The 23928-nt window shown below is 49.7% G+C and overlaps 1 protein-coding gene across 3 annotated transcripts in view; it reads right to left on the reverse strand.

The window, feature by feature from the left end:
- Positions 1-20556, reverse strand: part of CELF5 (CUGBP Elav-like family member 5) — a 57852-nt gene extending 37296 nt beyond the window's left edge. For 2 of the 3 annotated variants that reach the window (XM_005281145.5, XM_024105725.3), the window contains exons 1-2: positions 20217-20555; positions 9062-9144 (exon numbers count right to left, since the gene is read on the reverse strand). In XM_005281145.5, the coding sequence (XP_005281202.1) occupies positions 9062-9144; positions 20217-20475 (342 nt within the window). In that variant the 5' untranslated portion in view covers positions 20476-20555. Of the gene's footprint in view, positions 1-9061; positions 9145-20216 lie in introns of all 3 variants that reach the window. The other variant, XM_024105726.3, reaches the window with a different exon arrangement.
- Between the last annotated feature and the right edge of the window lie 3372 nt (positions 20557-23928).

The following is a 23928-nucleotide window of genomic DNA, read 5'->3' on the forward strand; positions in this document are numbered from 1 at the left end:
GAAAGTTTGTCCATTCCCCCTGACCAGGATCCCAGGCTCCCCGAGGCCTGGGGAGACACACCCCACTCGGGTAACTCACCCCAAGTATTTTCAGGTGGTCTTTTACTCCAGGCCCTTCTGGTCTTGACAGCTTAGTAAGGGGAACCCAACTACCCCTTCGCCCCAGCTGAGGTCCTGGGGGGCAGCAGCCCATCCATTCCCCCATCTCCTATTTTTTGCTAGTCACCCCCACTCAAATCCAGGGGGAAAGCTCTTCTGGGGATACTGCCCCCATTCAGCAGAAACAGAACAAGAAAGAGTCCTCGTGCCAACTTAGTCTGAAACCCAAGGTGTCCCATGTTCTTGCACAAGGATGGATTGGGTGTGGCGATCAGAGACCACAGTACCTGTGCTGTTCAAATGTATTAAACTCACCCAAACCTACACGGCTACCACTCTGAAACCAATCCTACTGGTGATGAATAAAGTTGTCTGAGCCTGTTGGGGGACATCAGGCAAGGGATCTTCCCTCGTGGGGAAAATTAACATCACAGCAGCCTCTTGTATGAAGTTCTCCTCTATACTCTTACCAACAGCATCCTTTCCTCCTCTCACCCACTCCTAGTTCTCCCCTCTTGGATGCTCTCCGTTTGCATAAGAAGGGTCATCACCCCCTCTGGTCTTACTGGTACCCAAGGGGTGGGCGTTCCTTCTAGCAGTGTTCGGGGCAGTCCTGCCAATGATGCATAATGGGAGAACCCTGATACTTCCCTCTTGGCGGACTCCACCATCCACCACCTGCCCCATTTTCTCTCTGACCCTTGCAAAAGAATTAGCCGATCAGATACATTCGTTCCCTCCTGCCTGGAAGGAGCCTGGATGACAGTAGGGCTAGGAACTGACTGGACAGGACCCATATCTCCACTGCTCCTCTAGCCAATTCTGCATCACTGCCAAGTGTCGAGATGCCCTCAGACATTCTACCCGCAGCCCCTGGAGTGATGCTGAAGGTCCTGAGACCTCAGAGATGGGCCCAAGGGCCTGAGAAATTCCCCAGAAGCTTTAGTCTCAGGCCAAGAGGCTGAGATCAGGCAGGAATGGTTAGAGGGTGTTTACTAAGGCTGGGAGAGGAGTGGGACCCATAGCATCCCCCTCCAGAACAACATCATTCAGACCTGCGAAGCAAAACTTGGCTCCTGTTTGTAGGTATCTTCTGTTCTCCAAAGAGTTCAAACCCGAATGGCTGCGGGACACGGCAGCACCTGTTACGCAGTCACCCCCTCCCCCACTGCAGCTTAATTACTGTGATTTGGGAGAGATGGGTCCCTGCTAATTTAATGTTCTTTTGTTGTCGAGAAACAGGAGGCCGGTGGTTCTGTGCTTCAGAACTAGGCTGTGATGGGGACCTCTCCACCCAGGCCTCTGCGTACAGGCCTTAATTAACTCCCAGTTCCCATGGCAACCACTAACGGTGCCGCTCACTTCCTGACAGCCAGGCTGCTGCAGCTCCTCTTTCCGAACGATGCAAATAGAGAGAGAGAGAAAACCGTCCTACCACAACAACGCACACATGGAAAAACCAGGCCTGGCTGGAAATCCTCAGCAGAGCAAAGATGAGGGGCCAGGGCTTGAGTGGGGAAATTTGCAGTGGGCTGAGCACATGTGAAGGCTGGCGTGTTCCCGCACATACGTGTGTCTATGTGAGGCTGGGGAAGGCCCACATTTGTGCATGCATGGAAAACGTGTACGTGTATGTGCTATTGCATTGGGGAGCGTGGGCGTGTTTGGGAAGAAGTGTGTGTACGTGTGGGGGTGGGTGTCTTCGTTCACACGCGTGGGTGGGAGCCTGCTCAGAGAAAGACACCTCCAGCTGAGCAACGTGCCCACGCTCTGCCATGGGCACTGTGCATTTCCACTTGGGGAGGACACCCACTGGCACGCAGGAAGAGAGCACAGGCGTGCCCTTTGAGGTAGCATGAGGGAGCTGGTGTCGAGCTTCAGTCTTATTAGCTCTCCAGTTCCCAATGTTTATCTTGGCAGCCCATTTTCCCAATATCCGTTGTATGCATGCTTCTGCTGCATCTTTCGGTTAAGCCCCTCTATTCCCCTGCACTCCCCTTAGGCCGGAATCACCAGTGGAATAAGCCGATGGGATTCCCACTGAAGTGAATGTGACTTGCAGTCACTTCTTAGCCGGGGCTGAATCTGGCCCAGTATCTTCATGCTGTGGTGCTGTTTCACTGTGGAATCATAGAAGGTCAGGGTTGGAAGGGACCTCAGGAGGTCATCTAGTCCAACCCCCTGCTCAAAGCAGGACCAGTCCCCAACTAAATCCCCAAATGGCCCCCTCAAGGATTGAGCTCACAACCCTGGGTTTAGCAGGCCAATGCTCAAACCACTGAGCTATCCCTGTGCCGGCCTTGGTGCGTTCCCTGCATTGCTATGTTCTAGTGCCGGTGTATCCGTGAACAGCCCCCTCTCTGGTGGATTCAGGGCTGGGGAAATGCGCGGGAGGCTGAGGATTTCTATTGAAAAAACCCACAAAAAGGGGAGAGCACAGGCAATGGCCGTGCAAGCTTTCCTCACCCTGCACTGATGCCGGGCCCAAATGATGACCTGCTGTGACCATCGCAGGAATGGAAGATTGGAGTCCAGCCTTCATCTCCATTCAAGCTTCAGGCCCTAAACCGAGCTCCCAAAAGCTTCCCCAGGCACTGTCAGTTGCAGCATCTTGGATGAGCACAGCTGGCTCAGTAGATCCTGCATGGAGAGGCAGCTTTGGAGACATTGACTTTGGCCGGATTCACCCCAGCATTAGAGGTGAAAGTCTGGTGACCCCATGATTAGCTCCCTTCAAGCCAGCCAGTCCCACTCTGTTAACTGTTATCTCTGTTAACCCCAGTGTGTTGCCTTGCTCTGATTCGCATCAGCGCCGGATCAGGAGCGAGAGGCAAATCAGATGCTGGGTCCTTACAATCTAGTGCTGCTCCTTGTGCACCATCCACAGGAACCAGCGGTGCTGCATCTCAACCCCTGGTGCATTCCCAGCGTCTCTCTGCTCTCGTGTTGCTGCCTCCCTGTAATTTTCCGTTCTCGTGTCCCTGCCTTCCCAGGCTCTCACCACGTCCATGCATCTCCATACCCCCACCGCTGCTCTTCAACCTGCCCCTATTCCCTGCTTGGATCAATACCAATTTCTGCCACTTATTTGCCTACCTTTCAGCAAGCCCTTCTTTGTTCTGCATAGATATAAAACTGATACTGTACCTTGCCAGAAGAATCACACTTTCCCCCTCCCCCCCTTTCCCCCCTTCTTCTTCAGGAGCAATTTTATGCAATTTGCAACTGTCTGGCTGCAAATGAAAAGAGACACAAAGCGTTTCTCCGAAATATTGAAAAGCCGGCTGCTTTTCCCTCAAATTTCACTTAGCGAGAAGCTTTAACTTTGGCGCGTGTGATCACTGCATGTCATTAATAACCTCTTCGGTTCCTTTCAGAAGTCTGCAAGTGAAGGCACAATCATGAATCAAAGGCATGGGTTATTGAGATATAATATCACTTCAACCAGCCAAGGGTAAGTGCACTGGGGAGCAAAGAGAGGGTGATGGCCACTGCACCTACATACTGATTGGCACCCTGTGAGTACAATAGATTAAGTAGAAGGCCAAGGGCCTGGTGCTCTGCTGCTCAGAACCAAAGATCCTGCCTCCATCCAGACCTCCTAGAGATACGTTTCTGAGCCACTTGTAACCCTCAACAGCATGATCTTGGGAAAGGAGTTTAGCTACTATCCATTTCTTTCTCAGGATGATCCGCTTCCACCGGGGTTGGGGCAGAGTCCGCAGGACTCGTGGGACTTGCCTTATGGAAAAGATTCCATCTTGGCTCTGAGGAGCCAAGTCAGTCTACAGGGCTGGGGAATGCTAAGTGGGAGGTTTGCAGAGCAGCTGTGGAATCCAGAGGCCAACTCCACATCTGGAGTAAAGGGCAGAGTTTTGGCGTGCCCTACATCCAATGCTGCGCAGGACCCAGCTCTGTGCCCGACGTAGATGGTTGCCTCATGGGGCATCCACCTTGGCTACTAAGCCAAGGATGCATGGAAAATTATAGGTCAGAAGTTGCAGTGCCTGTGGGGCGCTGGGGCCAGGATGAGCTGTTTAGATCTCTTCAGTATTTGTGATGCTCCACTCGCTCTAGATCCCAAACACAATCAAAGAGGCCCACTTGGCCCAGCCTGGTATTATTCGAACTTACTCTGACTATCCGAGCTAGCCTGCCCAAAGCTGTTCCCGGAGTACCACGTGTTGCCTTGAATTCCACACAGTCGAGCCCTAGGATGCCTTAAAAAGAAACCCAGATCCTCCAAAACCTTCCACTAGCTGGAAGATGGACCTCTGTCTACATTCAGTTCCGTGCCACCAGGATCTTGACTGACTGAATCGTGTTCCACTTGTTTTGGAAGAACTAGGCAAGTATTTGTTTAAGGTGATCTAGTCTCACCTGGCTAAAGGAGTTTGAAATCATCTCTGGTTGATTTGAGATTTCAAGAGCCTCGGAGGAAAATTGAGAACCTTGTGCCAAGGGTGACTAGATGTGACTCTATGGCACAGAACTGCAAAAACTGTACAACAGCGAGAGATGAGACTGGCTTCTAGATAACTACAGAAGGCTCTGGAAACCCATCTTGGTTGGGGTTCCCAAAGCATAAGGGTCTTTGAGATATTGTCAGTTTGGATCTTGGCCATGCCCGGGGACAGTTTTGAACTTTTTCCATGTAGAATGAGCTAAAATCATTCCTGGTGCAATAAAATTGACCTCCAGGGTGTTATACTAGGGTGGAATTTAGGGTGTCACGGTGCATCGTATTTCCAGGGAGCATCTGATACAGCATCACTCTGAAACAGTACCTGTGAAAGGTTCAACTATGGGGATGAAGAACAACATTTTTATGTTGGAAATAACAGAATACTTTGCCCTTGTATAACACTTTTCCTCTAAGGATCTCCAAGCACTTTTCCTTGCAAACCAGGCAAGTATTATTACCCCCCGCACTACAGTGGCTCCAATCCTTCCTCTCCAACAGTGTTCAGAAAAAGGCAACAGGTACTCAAAAGCCCCTAATCTGCAGCATCCCACTGGGATCCTTACTATCCCTTCTTCTCTTCAAAATCTACACGAGACCACTGAAAGAGCTAGTGAGATGCATGCACTCAGCTACCGACAATATGCCCATGACATTCTACTGTAGATCTCATTCTCAGCTGATGCAAACACCACGACGAACATGTTAGAATGTCGACTGGAAATTAGGGTTAGGGTTAGGTTGGATGGAGAACAGCTGGCTCAAGCAGAGCCCAGCCAAAACCTAAGTGAATTATTCAGAAAAGCAAAAGAACTGGCCGAGATGTTGAACTGGTCTACACCAAAAACTTAGGTTGACCTAGCTACATTGCTCAGGAGTGTGAAAAATTCACCCCCCTGAGAGAATTAAGCTGACCCAAGCCCTGGCGTAGACACTGCTAGATTGACAGGAGAACTCTCCCCGCCTCTTGGAGAGGTGGACTAACGACAGCAATGGAAAAACCCCTTCCATGGCTTTAGCAAGTGTCTGCAGCACCGTAGCTGTGCCGCTGTAGCATCTGTACTGGAGACATGGCCCGTTGTCTCCATTTTCCGATGAATACACATCGCCTCCATTCATCAAAGTGGGGTGAAAATCTCGAGGTCCCATTTGACTCCTCACTAAGCTTGGATGACCAGGCAGCACCAGTAGCTAAAAGCGCGCTAGGGATCTCCACCCCTTCTTCCCAGAGCAGGATCTGGCCACAGGGATCCACGCACTGGTCACCTCCAGGCTGGATTACTGTGAATCACTGGATCTGAAACGGAATGTGCAGATGATGCACAGGCTCTGGTGGGTACAGAATGTGGCTGCCGGCCTTCTCCATGGCTCAGGCTGCCATGAGGACGTCAGACCCACGCTCCAGGCCCTCCGCTGGCTCCCAGTCAGCCCCCGAATCCAGTTTAAGGCTTTGGTTTTAATTTTCAAAGCAATTCATTGATCAAGCCTCGGCTACATTAAAGACTGCATTTTGATCATGAACCACTGCGACAGCTGCACCCCTCTGGGACAACGCAGCCCTCAGAGCTCAGATCAAAGCACGCGAGAGCATTCTCGGTCGAGGGGGATCCGGCTCCGGAATAAACCCCCAGTGGAGACCAGGTGAACCCACAGGCTGACCATCTTTAAGAAATGCTGCAAAACCTTCCTCTTCAACTTGCCACCATACGAATGACACTCACAACACGGGCTTCCCCCCCTTCTGTCCAGTAAACCCCAACCAATCACCAAAAAAAAAAAAAGAAAATCAAAAACCTTACCGCAAGCAGAGTTGTGACCCAAAAGGGAAGGACTGCCCGAGACTCCAGGAAGTCCTCTGTGGACTTTACTATTGGTTTTACATGGAGGCTGCTCGGATATTACAGTGATGGCCAGCAGAATAAACCCCCAATAGATAGATTTTACATATGGATAAGATCAGATACCACAGGCTGGATTCCCATTTATACCAGGGCTGCCTTACACTGGTAAGAGGGGGTTAAGTGGCTTGACCAAGGGCGCAGAGCCAACCAGCAACAGAGCTTGGAATAGAACTCAGGAGTCCTGGTTCCCAGTTCACCACTCTAGCCACACCGCGCTCCAGAGAGCTAGAAGAAAACAAATCAAGGCCATTCCTCTTTGATTCCAACCTTATCGCCCTCGCTCAGGCTGAGAAATCCACAGATTAATACTCGTGATCCTTAACGGTCAAGAACAGTCATTGGTCTCTGTGTTGAGAGAGCCAATCAGGGGGCCAATTTGTGCCAGCTGTGGTGATGGCTTTTGAGACGTGGACAGCTGTCCGCAAGGAAGTGGACTGAAACCAACTAAATGCATTTTAGGCAGGCTACCAAACAGCCACCAGGCAACAACAAAATTCAACCACAACATGGGCTATATTAGAACCCTGGACCAGGAGGTGAAAGGTTCCATATTCTGTCCTTGGCCACCTCTCCCTTTTCATTCTGAACCTGAAGCCCTCTGATTCTGGATTTTGGCTAAGGTTAGAGGAACCCTGCACTGAGGCCAGTTCATCCCAACGTTAACCCTGAAGCCCAGTGATGACATAGTAATTGTTAACCATTTTGATACTGATCAGTTTAGGGACAGCCAGCAAGTGTGCATTTCCCACAATCCCCAGCAGCTACCTATGCCCGCCGAGTACCAAAAGCCCGACATAGCCTCACATCGAGATGCCAACAACCTTCAGCTTCTCTGACAAAGCAGTTTTGCATTGTCAATTCAAAAATAAAATCTGCAGTTCTGTCAAAACCTGGGGATAGTATAAAATAACTTGCACTTACTCTCACACTAAGCAACGCAGGGGCTATCGCTCGTCCTGTTCTTTTTAGATTTAATTCACTAGGAATCTCCATTTTGAGTGTAAAGGAAGCTGAAGCAGAATCCAGAGGTCTTGCTGCTAAATCTAGGCCCAGACTACCACGGAAGACACTGAGCCTTACTTATACTGTCTGTGGTGTTTGCTCTGCGACTACTCTACTGATGAAGTTCTTGTCCACCGTGTGTTGAGTTACAGCACTAAACCATGACCTGTATAATTTCTGTACTGGTATAATGCTTCCTCCCGCTCTAGATCCCACGCTGGTCTAACGCTTGTGGAAAGTTATTATGCCTTATCCTGAATGCTAACTTATCCCCCGAAGAAAATTAAATCAAATAATATTTAAGAATGTATTTCTCTTCGGCTCTCATCTGTGCCCTAAAATAACCTGGAACACCCACAGCCAATAACAGCAATGACAGCTTCCAAAAAAGACTCCATTAAGCTGTAATTAAGCCATGCGAGCTTTCCTGCCTATTGCAAACACAGATCCATGCAGAAAGCGAACAGTAAAAACTACGGGTGGCTCTAGGGGCTGGGAGAGGTGAGGGAAGCTTTCTCGTCCTGCAGGAGTTAAAGGGGAAATGTTATGGTTAAGAATTCCTAACCCCTCTCCAGAGATCCCTGGTTTACATTAATTATCCTGCTGCCTTAAGCGCTCAGGGTCTCCGATGAGCTTCTGTCTATAAGTACCCGAGTCCTCCGCCTACTCACCTACAAAGGAATCTTTTCAGTGCACTTGTTCAAACCCCAGAGCAGGGAGAAAACAAGCCCAGCCTAGCCAGGGTTCTTCTACCATCAGAAAATGGGGATGGCAAAAATAAATAAAAAAAGACAATAGCATCGCCTTGCAACAGAGAGGGGCAATCTGTGCATGAATATGGGTGAGCTGAGGGCTGATCCCCCCACACCTTAGAGTGTATCCATGTTAAACAATCCCTCTGGTCTCTCCATAGAGGTTTCATACTGACCATAGACAGCAGAAAGGGCACAGGGTATGGAGGGCTACCTACAGGCGTCCAGAATTCCCAGTCTCACCCGTTCAGTGGATTTCTCTTCTGAACGACGGGATGGGTCTGTGTATAAGCAGGGACATTTTTCCTCCACTGTCTAGTCAGCCTCGGTAATTGAGCTCAACGTCACGTCAGGCTCTACACCGCGGCCCTGAACAACCGGGCCAGTCGCTCCGGCAGAGGAAACGTGCGAGGAGCTGTAGCTGATGTGCAAAGGAGCCTTGGGGAAAAGGTTCCAACATCACATGCCGTATCTCATTTCCTGCCCCACCTGACTCCTCCTCACAGGCTGCCCATCTAAAGAAAGTACCAGCTTCCTGTGCCACATCTTCCACCCTGTAACATGACCGTTTCCTGGTGATGTGGGTAAGCAGCATTAGACCCCGTTTTACAGGTGGGGAAACTGAGGCACGGAGGAGCGAAGCGACTTGCTTGAGGTCATACAATAAGCCTCTAGTAGGGTCAGGAATCCAACCCAGGGGGTTTGCCTCCCTGTTGTAACCACCAGACCAAGCTCCTCTGAGAGAGAGAGAGAAAAGGGAATCAAAGCCAATGCTCCCTCCAGTTCGCGGCCCAGCTCAGGCCAAGAAACCCACAGACCATAATTCATCAACCACCGGGACTTACCCCTGGCAAAGTCTTCTGTTCGTGTAGCGCAGTCTGGGCTTTGATGGCTGAATCTCTGGCACAGTATGTGAGAAATGCACAACCTGCAGTGGAGACAGCAAATGCCAAATTAGACACACAATTGTCTCCATGTAACAACATAAAATCCCCCCAACCCCCACCGCCCAAATATCCACGATAACAACACGTTCCATGGGTTCATGGGCTATGTGCCTTGCCGTCCCCACACCCAGCACACAGACCCCTGCTCTAACCTTCCTGTACTGAGTTCAGAGAGGAGGAGTCAAGCCTGCAGGCAGCCCTGGTAGGCCCAAGTTTTTATCTAACATCTTTATTAAGTACCTGCAAGAAGGGGCGAAGACTTGTTAATTAAAGGTGCAGATGTTACTAAATCGGGAGGTGTCGTAAAACACCAGGAACGAAACTAGATAAAGAATATAAAGGGGTATAGTGGCCCGGGCCAGATTTGTCAAGGTCTTTAGGCACGCACGGCTGCACTCGGTTTTGCAACGCCTAACCGACTTAGGAACTCAAGTCTCATTTTTCAAAGGGATTTGGCTAAATCCCCTTTTGAAAATGAGACGTAGGCTCCTAAATCTGTTCAGCGTGCCTAAAGACCTTGAAAAATCGGGGCCTTCGTCCAAAGCCCATTGGAGTCAAGGGAAAGGCTCTGTGGGCTTTGAATCAGATGGGTTAGCATCGCGGGCAGGAGAAATGCAAACTGACACAGCCAGTGGAGAAATAACCTGAAACACAGATATTCAATGGGAGGGTGAGGCTTGGATCAGCAATTCCAAAAAATACCTAAGGGGTCAGAGCAGGCAGCAATTTAGATACCAGCATGCCGTGGTGTATGGGAGTGGAATGCGATTTTAGGCTGTCTATGCAGAAGTATCTTGTCCTGGAGCAGGAAGAGAATATACGGCAGCAGTGAGACGATGTAGCAAGAGCAGTCCTGGCTTGCCGTCCCATACACACATACACATGCACTGACGGAGAGAGAAGCAACACTACACGTATTGCAGGGACTGATTTATGAAGAAAGATTAAAAGGGCCAAATCAGGATCAGACTCGGAAGGCCTTACTCCAGATTCAACCCAGCATCTTTGGCTAAAATCATGACGAAAGGGGGAGAGAGGCGAGCCACCTACACTTATGAAAAAGGTGTCACGCCCATGGAGAGAGAGAGAGAGGGATTGTTTTAGGGTGCTCTGAGGTGGCCATGCTAAGAAAAACGGGATGAGGCTGAGCAATGAAAGAATTTGGCTGGTTATCAAGAAACGTTTCCTATCAGAGAGATTTATTAGACTGTGGAATAATCTCCCCAGGGAAGAGCTGGAAGCCCCATCACTTGAGTCATTTCAGACAAAGCTGGGCAAAGCACTGAAGAATAGACTCCAATACAGGAATGCATATGCCCCCCCCTCTCTCTCCCAGTCCCATTGGTATTTAATTACAGGGCAAATTTTGTCCTGTACGAAGGCAGAATTCATCCCTGTGTTAGTTAGAGCTCTCAGATTGCTACAAAATGTCTTCAGGGTTAACCCGCAGTGCCAATCCGTGTCACAGATCTCCACTCACATGGCTTTGGCCCAGATAAGAGGCCTGATCTTGCAATCCAATCTCAACAAGCTTCTACACACCCCAGCATTGAATCGATTTTCCCACGCTTTGCCCAGCCTAGGCTGAAATGATTCAAACTCAGGTGAGTAAGGGCTGCAGGACTGTCTATATTCTGGCAGCCACCCCAGAGTCCCACATTGACTCAGATGATTTTTCTACCATGCTGAAGCAAACTTTGCAGAACAATCACCACTCTTGAGTGTCCTTATCCCACATATGGCAACAAGATTAAGCTGCCCTCCTTACATTCTGCATCCAATAAATTGCCTCTGCTAAACAAATTATACCTGGCTCTGTAGCTCTTGCTAGAAAAACACCACATGAATATTAAACATATCCGACAGGTAATTAAGTCTCCTTGCCCAGCCTTCGAATTGAGGATGCATCGTGCCAGGCTCGGTCTCAAGATTAGCAACTAATTTAACTAAGGAACACGGGACTAGGAAACACACACACACACACACACTCACTTCCTATGCCAAATGCAGTATCTGGCAGGATCCTTCGTGAAAACACAGCCTGACAAGTATCCCAAGGTTTTTGAATCCACCCATTCCTCTGACAGCTGTAATGTGGACCAAAGGTGAAATACTCAAAAGTGCCTAAGTGACTTAGGCATTAAGTCCCATTTTTAAAAGTAACTTAGACACTTGGGAGCCTAAGTCCTACATATGTAGGCTCCTAAGCACCTAAGTCACATGGACTGAGGTTGCTAAAGTGATTTTAGAATCTTTTGAAAATCCCCCCCAAGTTTACGGGGCAGGGCCTGTTCAACCTGCATGTTCGAAGAGAGCCTGTCTGCGTATTGTGTATTATAATTATCTGTATTGCTGTACCAACCAGTGGCCCCAACTGAGTTTGGGCTCCCATTGAGCAGTTGCTCTACACACCTCTAGTGAGGAGATTATCCCTTCCTCTAAGTGTTTACAATCTAGCAAGACAAGACAAAGGGGGGGAGGGGAACCAGAGGGAAAGTGACTTGCCCAAGGTCACCCAGCAGATCGGTGGCAGGGTTGGGAACTGACCCTAGCTCTCCTGACTCCCAGTTCAGTGCCCCTACCCCCATCGGCCGACTGGGAGGCTCTGGAGATGGAGGCAGAGCGAGAATTATGGAAAGTGCCAGCAGCTGTAGACCTAGATTTTCCAAGTGCATTTTAAAGGCCTAACTCCTGATCCCAGTGAAGTCAATGGGGAACTAGCTGCCAGGAGATGAGGATTGGGGCCGAGGTGCCCATTTTAGCAGGGCTAATGCACAGAATTCCACGCGCAAAGCCACAAAGTTATTTCTAGGGGCAGCTAAAATATGGGATTTGCAAAGCCCAGTTGCACAAGACCTAATCCTGAGAAGTGCCGAGCACCCACAACTCCCATTGACTTCAGACTTGGGTTCCTCCATCTTCCACATTGCACATGCAACCTACAGCCGGATATTTATTCTAGCTTATATATTTCAGGTATCTGTGTGTGGATTTAGCACTAGTGATAGGTACCTGGAGACTGAAGCCCGCTTTCTCCACAGATTGGGTCCAGTATGGGCAGGGACCACGTGAGTCTTCCACAAACTAGCCAATCACGATACCCCCAACCCCAAGCTAGAGGTGCCTTGGGGAAAAGGCAGGATAATCGCTGTGGCCCAACTTCTGTGCTGGTTTTTGCAACGTGGGTATTTGTTCAGTGAGAACTGGACTGAGATCAAACTCATTTCACGGACACCACCAAACAGCAATCGTACGGTGCGTAGCAATTTCCAGGAGCCGCCAGCCTGGGTTGGATTTGAACTCCCAACCAAGCGGCGAAAGACTCAACAGTCTGCTGCCAACCACCTGAGCAATCCTCGTCCAACAATTTCACGGACACACTTGTGCATCTGCAACTGCGTGCTGGCCAACACCCAATCTGGTTATGAACATATATGCCCCCTTCTACTCACATTGCGGGGCGAATAGCATTGACCTTCTTCCTCCTCTTCCTTCACACTATAGCCCTATTAGCTAGATCCATAGATCTGAAACTGCTTTACCAAAGGACAGCCAGTATCATTATTTACAGAGGGGGAAACCGAGGCACCAAGCGGGGAAGTGATTTGGCCAAGCTCATCAATGGATGTGGTATAGAACCCAGGTTTTCTGCATCCATGTCTAGTGCTCTCTCTCCTGGACAGCACTGCCTTCAAAGCTAACTGGGAACTTTCTAAGCAAAACACTTTGTTTTAATTAGCACTGAAATTAACCTCTTGTTATACTTAAAATGTCTATTGATCTAGAACATTTTCATAGAGTCATAGATTCCTAAGATCATCTAGTCTGACCTCCCTGAGAACTTCCCCAAAAGGATTCCTACAGCAGATCTTTTACAAAAACATCCCATCTTAACTGAAAAATTGCCCGTGTTGGAGAGTCCACCATGACTCTGGGTAAACTGTTCCAATGGTTAATGACCTTCACTGTTAACATTTTAACGTACCTGTCACAGCAGCATGGAGGTGTTGGATAGACTATCGCCATGCATTCTTCCCCCGCCTCCTCTAATTCCAAATAGACATTAGATTTTGTTGCTTGCCTCTTAAAGTACCCAGTTCGCCGAACCAGTATTAAAAAGCCTTTCCCCCTCTACCTCTATTTGTAGGGTAAAATGTCAGCTGTTCATCTCTTCCTCCACCACCCATGAAACACAGGAGTTCACTGGAATGTATATAGGCAGATTTGGCCGCCTTTTTGTATTTATTTGAACTGCAACATATAGATCAGTCTCTCTCCAAAAAAATAAGCTCTCTGTTATCTGAATAAGTATATGTGAGCGGATCAGATGCAGATAAGGGGTTTCTGTTATAACTGTGTGTTGGATGGTGCAAATCACATTGTTGGACAACGTTTCTCTGCAGTGATGACTTAATTTGCTTCCTTCCCGGTCCCTCCTGGCCACACACACCCTGACCCCCTCCCCCCCCCATGCACTTTGTCCCAGTTGATTGCAAGTTATTACAGTTGGCTTTTTAACTAGAGGTGGGACTGCACCAACCTTTTCCCCCCTCTCATCTCTAGACAGAACCAACCCCCAGACTCTGGCTAAGTTCAGAACCTACATCAGGATCCGCAGCCCAAACTTTGCCGGCTCAGGCCCGGTGCCTATTTTTAACTTAGGATAAAGGAGATTTTAAAAAGCAGCAATGAAAACATTTTCTAAACATGTTTGCAATCCAATCAGCCCCTTGGTAATTTGATTTGTAGGAAATGGCAAGTGAGGCACTACAAGCAGAGGATTGAAGGTACTGAGGTCACTGGGAGTTTTGCCAAGGGCTTCAGTGGGAGCAGGATTAAGCCCAGATACCAAGGTGAGAGGCCCTTTGTACATGTGCATTATAATACTAAATGGTGAATGTTCCTACACAGATGGTCACTTCCCTCCAGGGCTGCCCACTTATTCCTGCTTCCTACTTACAGCGGGAACAGATTTGGGGCCGCCTGTTGAAACCATTGAAGTGCTCTTGTGCTCCAAACTGGGGGGGGCGCCATTGCCTTTTGGGGGGCACTAACTCAGCAGCATCCTTTTGAAAAGGCTCTTCCTAGCATACCATCCACTCCCAGGGCCCCTAGGAGTCCCTGATCATTTCGCCCCAACACGTGGAGGCAGGATTCACTGCTGAGGTTCAGGGTCTTACTCTACTTCAGTTGCACCTACGTCCTGGTCAGGAACGCTGAGGGGGATCTTGCCAGGATGTTATATTCCTTGCTGCCCTTGTTAGGGAAACGAGACTCGCCCCTTGTCCTTAGAGAGACATTGCCGATTGCAAACTGATTCCTGAGCTACGGCCCCCAATGCCATCCCCAGTAAAACTCCAGCTGCATTGTATCCTTCGGTCTGGACTCAGAGTTCAGGAGAGCCTGGGGAACATAACAAAGCCGTAGGAAAACAGACATCTGGAGCAGGGAAGTTCCTCTCCCCAAGTCAGGGATCCCATTTTCTTTGTGAAAGGCAGGTGTCTCTGGTTCCTAAAACTTCAGTCTGAGATGACCACCTTGGATTTGAGGAGGGACCCACTCAAAACCAGAGTCGGAGGCGATGTGTGAAGAGGTATCAGCGGGGGTGAGTCTAGGACTAAGCCCACTGACATTAGGTTGTCTCGGGTAACATTTCCCACCATTGCTAAGGCCAGTACACCCCACCACCACCACCACCAGGGGTAGGGCTCACGCGGCTGAAGGCGGTTTTAACAGCGTGTCAGCTAACCGTGCTCAGACGGGGGCTGCAGGATGTGGTGCTAAAAATGCTGCTGGCCATGGAAGCCTTTGCTATACATGGTTTCTACGCTTCTCTCCCATTCTGCTACCACTCGCTGAAACACTGGAGAATCTACCAGTACATGGCCTCACGTAGACTAGTGGGAAAAGAGACATTACACTGCCTTAGACTCACCTGTGAATTTGACCTGGAGATGGTATAGGTAAGCCTCTGATTTTCCTAAATTAACCTTCGAACCAGACAGCTTGACCAAACCCCTTCCACTATTTGGATCAGGGCTAGCTTGTGGGTGTAATAAATAGAACAGCACTTCATGTGTGGAGTATGGCACTCTCTGTATTTGCCCTTAGCACCACCCACCAGCGGCTCAAATACCCAGAGCAAGAGAGGAGTGGAGAGACCAAGAAACCCTGCCCCTAGGATGCAGGAACTACTCTGTGGTCCTGCCGCTAGTTATTATGGAAGCCCTGGGAAGAGAATCCAGCAACGCTTCCCGTTCCCGCCCCCGCTAGCCAAATGATCTCAGAGCATCCAACAGGAAATCCCAGGCCAGGCTATCAGCCCCCACTGAGATGATCGGAGATGGCTCATCACTGTGTGGCACTAACGCTGAAATGTTAAGGAGTCCACCAGATGCTACTATAGGAGTGCTTATTAATAATGATATTGGACTCGGTTGCCCTGCAGCACCCACTGTCTAAGATCCTCGAAGCACGTTACAAACGTTAGTTAGTTAAACCTCACAACAAGATAAGGGGAGAAAACCTCATCAGGCCCTGAAACACAGCAGCTGTTGAACAACCTGCGGCAATACACAGAAGTTTGGGGCAGCAAGTGAAGAATGTGGAATAGGACTGAAACAGCAGGGTGGGGGCTACGCAGGCAGACCATTCGAATGTGGCCAGCACCGAGAGGTTAACTGCCTTACGTTTATAAAGCAGGGCATGGGATCTTTAATGATGACAAGCAGTCAGAATCCCAACTGTAGACAGAGGCTTAGTACGGATAGCGGGGAGAGCAGCCCAGACTGTGTGACACCATCAACACTTCCTGTAGCGCCGAGGTCTTCCGGGGACGTCGGCATCCCAACACGATCTAACCTTGTCTAGCTTGCGAGATCTGTCTGGATCACAGCAAAGGGTGGCTGGCTCCTCCCGCACTGGCTACTGGAATGACGATCCCCGGCTACATCCTAACGGCTACCGCTGTCACCGATAGCCTAATGCCTGTATTAATAAAGGCTAATGGCATGTGTGAGACTCATGTCTCCAGATCTTTGGTTTGCTCAAGGAAAGGGAGTATTCAGGCCTCCATTGCTGCATAATCAATCCCACTGATTTCTTTAACGGTCTTAAGCATGTCAACCTGGCATAAGGGGTCAGGTTTATAGAGCAGCCCACTCCTACCAGCACACGGAACATGAGCTGAAAACACAGCGGTGGAAGGGTGTTGCTGCCTCCTCTGCCCATGGCCAAACCATGGCACTCTCTGCCTATTCACACACCCAGGTTTAGACTGTTCCTCTGCCATTTCCTCCCTGGGGTCCGGTTCGGTATCTCATGCTTCACAGCCTCTCTCCTTCCCCTCTCATAGACTCCGTCATGAAATCCACCCAGGAAAGCACGCAGCAGATGCTCTCACAGAAACCTCCGTGAGCCCAGTGCTGGAATTTAAGGCCAAAGATTTTCATCGGACTCCCCCTCCTCGTCCACCTCCCCCAGCGTAGGTGAAAACACTTCCCTGCTCTTCCCATGGAAATAGCAGCTCGATGACAAATATTGCCATTAATATGCAAATATATCTGCCATCATTAACATAAATAGAAAAACTGCATCATGAATAATATCAGGGGGAACTGGAGCAATATCAACTACCGAATAGGTTGCTGAGGCATTAATATTCAGCCACTAATATGAATATATAACCATTTCATAATAGCATTGACTTTAAGGCACTAATTCTTATACAGGAATGAAGGATCCTCCTAGAGCAGTGAATTTGTCAGTTCTCAACAGTAAAGGAAGGTGAGGAGAGCGCTGAATGTGAAAGGTAAGGTGCCCTGCTGCTCTAAGGATGGGTAATAGCCCAGGCCTTCCACTGATTGTGAGCTAGGAAACTTTGGGCACCTAGCCACCAGCCCCTACCTTTCTTTGAAGCTGCAGATGCCTGCTGGACCCAAGCCTATGAGATCCTGACTGTCCTCAATTCCCACTGAAGTTGATGCCGGTGGAGGTTCAGCAATTTGAGGGATGAGCCCTGTTATTATTTGGGGAGGTGAATGACCCAAGTTAAGCCACGGGAAGTCCACTCACCTTCCACGCCTATGGCGACCTTATAAGCGAGTGTATCAATAATAACAGAAAAACGAGTAACGGTGAAACCTGATACAAGGAAATCAACCCAAACTTTCTATTTGTATAAAACAGGGAAGGAGGAAGAACCCAGAAGCCCTGGAAACAACCACAGTGATAACCTGAACTTTCAAACGTCTTTCCCCGGAAAGAAGCATCGAGAGCTAAACAACATCCCAGCAACGCCTGCATCCTCTCAAAAATGTCAAAGCCAGAGGGATTTTTGGGGGGGGGGGGGGCGGGGGGGGCCCTACTCGAATCCTGCGTTTAGCAGCAAGTTAATGTCACAAGGATTTGGCTAATACCAACGCTGCCCCCTCTAATTTCCCTGGAATCTGCCTTTAGCCTGACCTCAGCCTACAAACGCAGCCTATATTTAACATGTCGATTGTAATGAAATGTGCGTTTGCGTTGTGCCCCCACCCCATCCACCTCCTCGCTGTGTTTTAAAGGCGGGTTGCTGTCAGATGGTAACAGGTTTGTTCAGAGACACCCGCGTGCGCGCACACACAGACAGATGACAGTTTTATTCTGAAATCCTGATTGAAGACAGCAACACTCCCTCGGCTAAAGTCAGCCATCGCAGCTCCTATTGGCTTCAATGGGAGATGATTCCCCCTTTACACTGGCGCTGAATTTGGCCCTTTGTTTGGACAGATACTTGTCTTCTGTTAATGACACTTCCTTTTGTCACCCTTTCCTCTGTTGGGCTTGCAACAATCAGATGTCCCTGGAGGAATGTTGGCACTTGCAGCTATCGGGTGTTTTGCTTTTCAGAGCTACACCCTAAACTCAAAACCAGCTGCATCAGAACCGATCTGGGCTCCCCCTTCCCTCCAATGAAAACCCCCATATCATGACACCACAAATCATTTTAGGGCATACATGGCCAGGCCGATTGCTGACAGCTTTAAAGGTATTTACTGCATGTTTTCTGCCGTTTAGCTTTAAACCTATCAAGCAATGGGGCTTCCACAACCTGTGTCAGGTCTTTCAACAAACAGGTTCTTTGATTTCTCTACCATCCCTTTAGTGGTGGTGATGATCAGAGTATTCTAAACTTGGAAACATCTACCCAGGGCCAGGCTTAGGGTGGACATGGATTCAAGCCACAGACCTGATACTCTGAAAACAACAAGCTTTTAAAACATCCGATTTAAAAAATAATAATAATTACAGCCTAAACATGCTTTCCAAAACTTGTTGGCATCCTAAAGCTTCTAGGATAATCAGAAGCTCAGGATGGCCTTTCATCCACTCTAGATACTGCTGTGAAGAATAGATTTGCAGTTTATAATCTTTGTTGTGCAGCTTTTAAAAACTGCAGCATTATAGCCTGGTAGGAGGTTCAGTACCATAGTCCAGGGACTGCTGGTCTTCCACTTTGGAGACCGGCTTCCACATCTGCTCCAGGCCTTAATTGCAATGAGTTTTTGTGATCTCAGCCTAGTCTGTCCTGTACATCTGTCCACATAAAAAAACCCAGCCACGCAATTTGTCATGACGGCTTGTCACCAGGCCCAATAGCAAAATACAGAGGTGCTGCAAATCAGGACTGAAGGGACTGGCACAGCTATAAAGAGGGTGGGGGGTTAGGAGAGCAGAGGATGCTGCAGGTTAGAACCAAGGGGCGTTGGATTATTTACGTGATACAGCTTTCCTTGCTACCCTCAGTCAGGGGAGCCTGGGACTAGAATAAGGGTTTGGCAGGCTGGGCTGAGGTGGATTGGCAGAACAGGGGGACAAGGGGAACCCTGGGTACCTTCCCACACAACCACCGCTTGGCTGTCCCCAGCACTATCATTCCTTCACTCCAATTCCATTCCCACAAATCTGGAAAGGGGAAGTGGGGTGGCAATCCAACTTCTCCATTTACCCTATTGTAAAAAGATGACTGTGTATATCATTCATGTACACTGAAATATCATTGTCTAGGAGAGCCCCACACATGAGCAACCAGAAGGCTATAATCGCAGACATAAGTTTCACAATAAACAGTTTTACTGGTATATATTGAATGTACTCAAACAAAATTCCCTTTATACGCATGGTGCTGTACAGTAAATGTCTATAACCGTCTATGTATAAAGAGAGTCATTTTTAGCACTATATAAATATCGCCTAGCTAGATAACGCGATTTCAAAGCTATAACGTGGCAGCTGTTTTCTATAAGTCTTAAGATTTCAAGGGGTCTTCCACACACCCTCCTCCTTCTTCTTGTCATACTACTATATTCTACAGTAATGGACCAAAAAAACTACAGCTCACAGAAATGTTACTGCAGCATCTTGGATCAATAATCTTGGGGGGGGATTGGAATGAGGTTCATCTATGAAATCATCCAATGGTTCACCCTAAATTAACTTGAGTATACAGGGGGGAGGGGATATTCCCCTTCTTTTGGAGGAGATCTTTGGCCAGAATAGGACCTGGGAAAAGGAGCGAGATCAACAAGGAAAGGCATCGGGCCCAGAAGGCATTGGCAGAAGTATTAAGGATATGTCACAGATTTCCCCAGACCCAGGCACAACCCCATTTCTTTGTGGCTCCAAGCCTGGCTCGAGCAGAGGGAGAGAGAGAGTCTGATAGTCTTAGCCCGGCAGCAAGAGGAGGGTCGAAGCCACCAGGGCCCCTTTGTGAACATTACAAATGTAATTCTGTTAGGGAGGATTAAAAGTTCCCAGGCAGCTCCTGTCAAAAGCCCAAATGAATGAAAGGAAGGGGCTGAAATCTGCCAGCGCCCCAGAACGGAGAGGAGGTGGGGAGGAGAAAGGGGCTGGGGACGCGGGGGGGGGGGGAAGAGAGGGCTCCTGGAGTTGGGGGGGCAGAGGCTGGCAGGGAGGAGAAGCTGGAAGGAGGGAGGGTAGGAAGGAGAAGGGAGACATGAGGCAGGGAGATGGCTGGCCGGGGGGGATGGCTGGAGGAAAGGGGGAGGCTCACCCTTGTGCATGCCGGTGTAGCGGTCCTTGAGCACGGTGAGCTCGTAGATCTTGCCGAACTGCTCGAAGAGGGGCTTGAGGTCCTTCTCCTCCAGGTTGCGGGGGATCTGCCCCACGAACAGCTTGATGGCATCCAGGTCCTTCATGCTGTCCGGCTGCGCGGGGGGGTCCGAGCTGCTGCTGCTGCTGCTCATGGGGGAGGCTCTGGGCTGCAGGAGCTGCTGCTGCCGCCTCGCCTCGCCCTCGGTGAGTCTGGCCATTCCCCGAGCCCGGCGCAGGTTGCAGACGGAAGGAGCGGACGGGGGAGGAAAGCGCTCTCAGCTGGAAAGGGCTCAGCCGCCAGCGGCGGCAGCATCAGGACCACAAAGAGCCGCTCCACAGGGACACCTGCCGGCCGCGGAGCGGAGCTGCAGCCTCGAGGAGGCAGGCACCCGTCCCTGGGGAGGCCATGCCTGCCTGGGGCGGCAAACCGGGCAGGGACCGTGCCCCGGGGGCTGCCGGTGCTGCTAGCCTGCAAACCCTGCAGAGGGAGGGAGGCAGGGGCCATGCCCCGGCCAAAGGGGGGAGAGGGGCAAGGCTGCCCGGGAGCAGCGGGCTGCCAACGATGCAATCCGTGCAACCTATGGGATGGGGATGACTGAAGATCTGCATCTTCGCCCCCCCAGACTGAGAAGCACCGCACCCCCCAGGGAGAATAAAACCTACACCCCCTTCCTAGGAGAGAAGAGAACAATGCCTCTTAGAACCCAAACACTCCATCCAGTCTCCAGGGTAGAGAACAATACTGAATATTGGTGTGTGTGGGGGGGAAGTCCTGCCCCTCACAAACTGGGGAGAGGAACTCATGGTACAGCAGCAAGGAACGGAGATCTGTAAAGCACAGTCCATTTCGTGCCATTCTAGAGAAAGACGGATGGCTAGCGCTGGGAAAGAGGGCTAGGAAAGCCCATGCACGCTGGGCAGAACCAAGGTGCCTGAACCCTGCACTGACTGGAGGAAAGGCACAATCCAGAACAGGCTGGAGAGTTGCATAGGCAGTCTAGAATTTTTCAGACTGGAAGAGGAAGATGCAGTCCAGGAAGAGGATGGAGTCTGGAAGCACACAGGAAAATCAGATAGGCTGGGGACAGCGAAGGGTGGGGGGGGGGCAGGATAATCTAGTACTATGCTGAGGACAAGCACAGTCCAGAATCATGCTGACTGGATGGGAGAGAGTCCAGAACTTTTCAGCCTGGAAAGGAAATGCTGTTGGAATCATCTCAGCCTGGCCAGAGAGACCAAATCTAGAACAGCTCCGTGACGACTGTATCAAAACCATCCAGGCCTATTCAGACTGGAAAGAGGAATCATGTACCTCGGGGATGGGCCCAGCCCACAACTCTGCAAAATACTGGAGAACAATTTACAACACAACACAATTCAGCCTGGATTGAAGCCCCACAAGCCAGACCCCATGCAAATGGGAAAAGAGGACCACCTTACGTAATCTAGACACCTGCAGCTTGGGTAAGAGGGACACAAAAAGAGCAGGCAACCTGGCACAAAACAGATTCAGTTGCCTCCTCTTGGACAAGTAGGAAACCTAAAGATTTTTATTTGGGGGGGGGGGGCAGTAGAAAGCAAGTGTATGTTGAAAATGGAGAGCTTAATTTTCAGAGGTCCCAAGCCCCAGACAGCCAGCTGGGAGTCGGGAGTGCTCAGCATCAATGAAAAATCAAGCCCCCGGTTCTTAGATTGTGAGAGGGGCTGCTGTGCGTGGCATTTCTAAGGTTCCTAGAACCGTAACGTCTATGCTCCAGCTATTGGTGACACCGCAGGCACCAGCATCTTCTACAAAATAAAGGTCCAATCACAATTTGTATAGGAGGTGTGAGGTAAGGACAGATGAGAGAAATATCTTCCTACTGAATCCCTATCTGAAATCGCATTGTTCATACCCTCCCCCCCGCTACCGTAGCACCATTGTCTGTAGGTGGAGAGGCAATTCAGGCTAGAAGGTTTATTTACCAAGTCCCTGTCCAAAGAAGGAAGCAAGCGGTAATACATTGGAATCGCGCCCTATGACACAGAGTAGCTTCGATGTGTTATGTTGAACCGGAAGGGGGCTGGAAGCCAATGTGCTCTGTGCAATATGGGATATAGTTTCCCTGGGGATATTCTATTCTCTTTATAAAATTGGTCTGCCCCTGTCAGGCCCTGTCCACACTGCACCTGGTCAGTTGAAGCTGGTAGTGCTAACCATGTTTAAATGCAGTTTCACTAGCAAGATGGGTTCCCCTGACCAACGTGAACAGGGATTTTTTTTTTTTTAATAGAACTGTGTTATCAGACTCACACTGCAGACTACCTAAGGGATGCAGATCTACCTTCAGCCGGGCAAATGTATCTGCTAGTCCTAGTGTGCAGCCCAGCACACATCCTCAGTCCCCCGGGGACATGGCCCTGTGTGCCTCCCCATTACCTGTGGATACAGCCCATCACCACAGGACAGCACCCATGTGCATCGCTTCTGCGGCACAGCATGGCTCATATCTCCATGCCCATGCGTTCCAGCCTGGCATTCTTCCATAGCATTGCTGAAGATAAATGGCTTATCTACCCTAGGGTTGGGAAGGAGGGAGGGAGCCTGATTGTTTTACACACAAATGGAATGATTTGCAGAGGTGCTGAGCTCCCATTGACTTCAGCAGGGGCTGGAGGTGCTGAAAATATCAGTCCAAAAGGCTTTGCAGGAGGAGTGTGAGGCTGGCACCAAAAAACCCTGCTTTGTGGCTCTGTTTTAGAAGCTTTTTGTCACCTTCCAGGAGTCTCACCTGAATCCTGCAGATAAACCGAAGCAGCGATTTGAAGAGGGGAGGAGGGGAGCACATTACCCAACATGTAGCAAATGCGACACATCTTCACACTAGGAAACGCAGCCCCCCCATCCCCTGTATGTACACACAAACACACACACCTGCCCACCCTCCCCAAGTGCAGGCAGGATGAAACACTGCCAACACTTTCAAGTCTGATTTAACCCAGAAAGCAACAGGCACGGGCCCCAGCCCCTGTCGTGGCCTAGCCTCAGGGCTGATTCAATGCTGCCAAACCTGCAGCTGCAGGTGTCACCCCACCAGGTAGAGGGTGAAATGCTAATGGGATGTTCAGTACCCAGTAAGACACAGCATGGGCTGAGAGCTTGGTGAGGATAATTACTTGAGTCACCCTGGGGAACCAGGGTTGCCCCTTGTTAGCTCAATGTTGGCCGGAGCACACTACACATTGCCCTCTCCGCATGCTTAACGGGAAACCTCCATCTACTATTCCCCTAACTCCCAGCCCGGACATATGCTGCAGGTCTGAACGTTTTCCTTTCAGCCCTGGCTGCCCCCCGCCACCTGAATCTCCTATCCCCTGGGCTGGCAGGTGTGAGAACCTCGCATAGCAACTGTGGCGTTTGCAGCTTATATATTATCAAATGGAGCTGGGCAGTACTACCATACTTAACCTGACCAGTGTCCATGGGCCATCTCTCAAGGACTCCTAGTTACAGAGCAGCAATCAAGGCAGTCTCCATAGAGGTGCTTTCACTTCAGAAGCCAACATCATCCCTAAAAATCAAAGTAAAAACAAAAAGCAACACCCCCCCACACACACATCAGCCACTTCTCTTCAGTCCTCTGTTGCATAGGCCACCAGAGATCTGCCATCACAAGCCTTGCCACTAATCC

Source organism: Chrysemys picta, chromosome 25 (assembly GCF_011386835.1).
Source record: "Chrysemys picta bellii isolate R12L10 chromosome 25, ASM1138683v2, whole genome shotgun sequence".
Taxonomy (NCBI): Eukaryota; Metazoa; Chordata; order Testudines; family Emydidae; genus Chrysemys; species Chrysemys picta.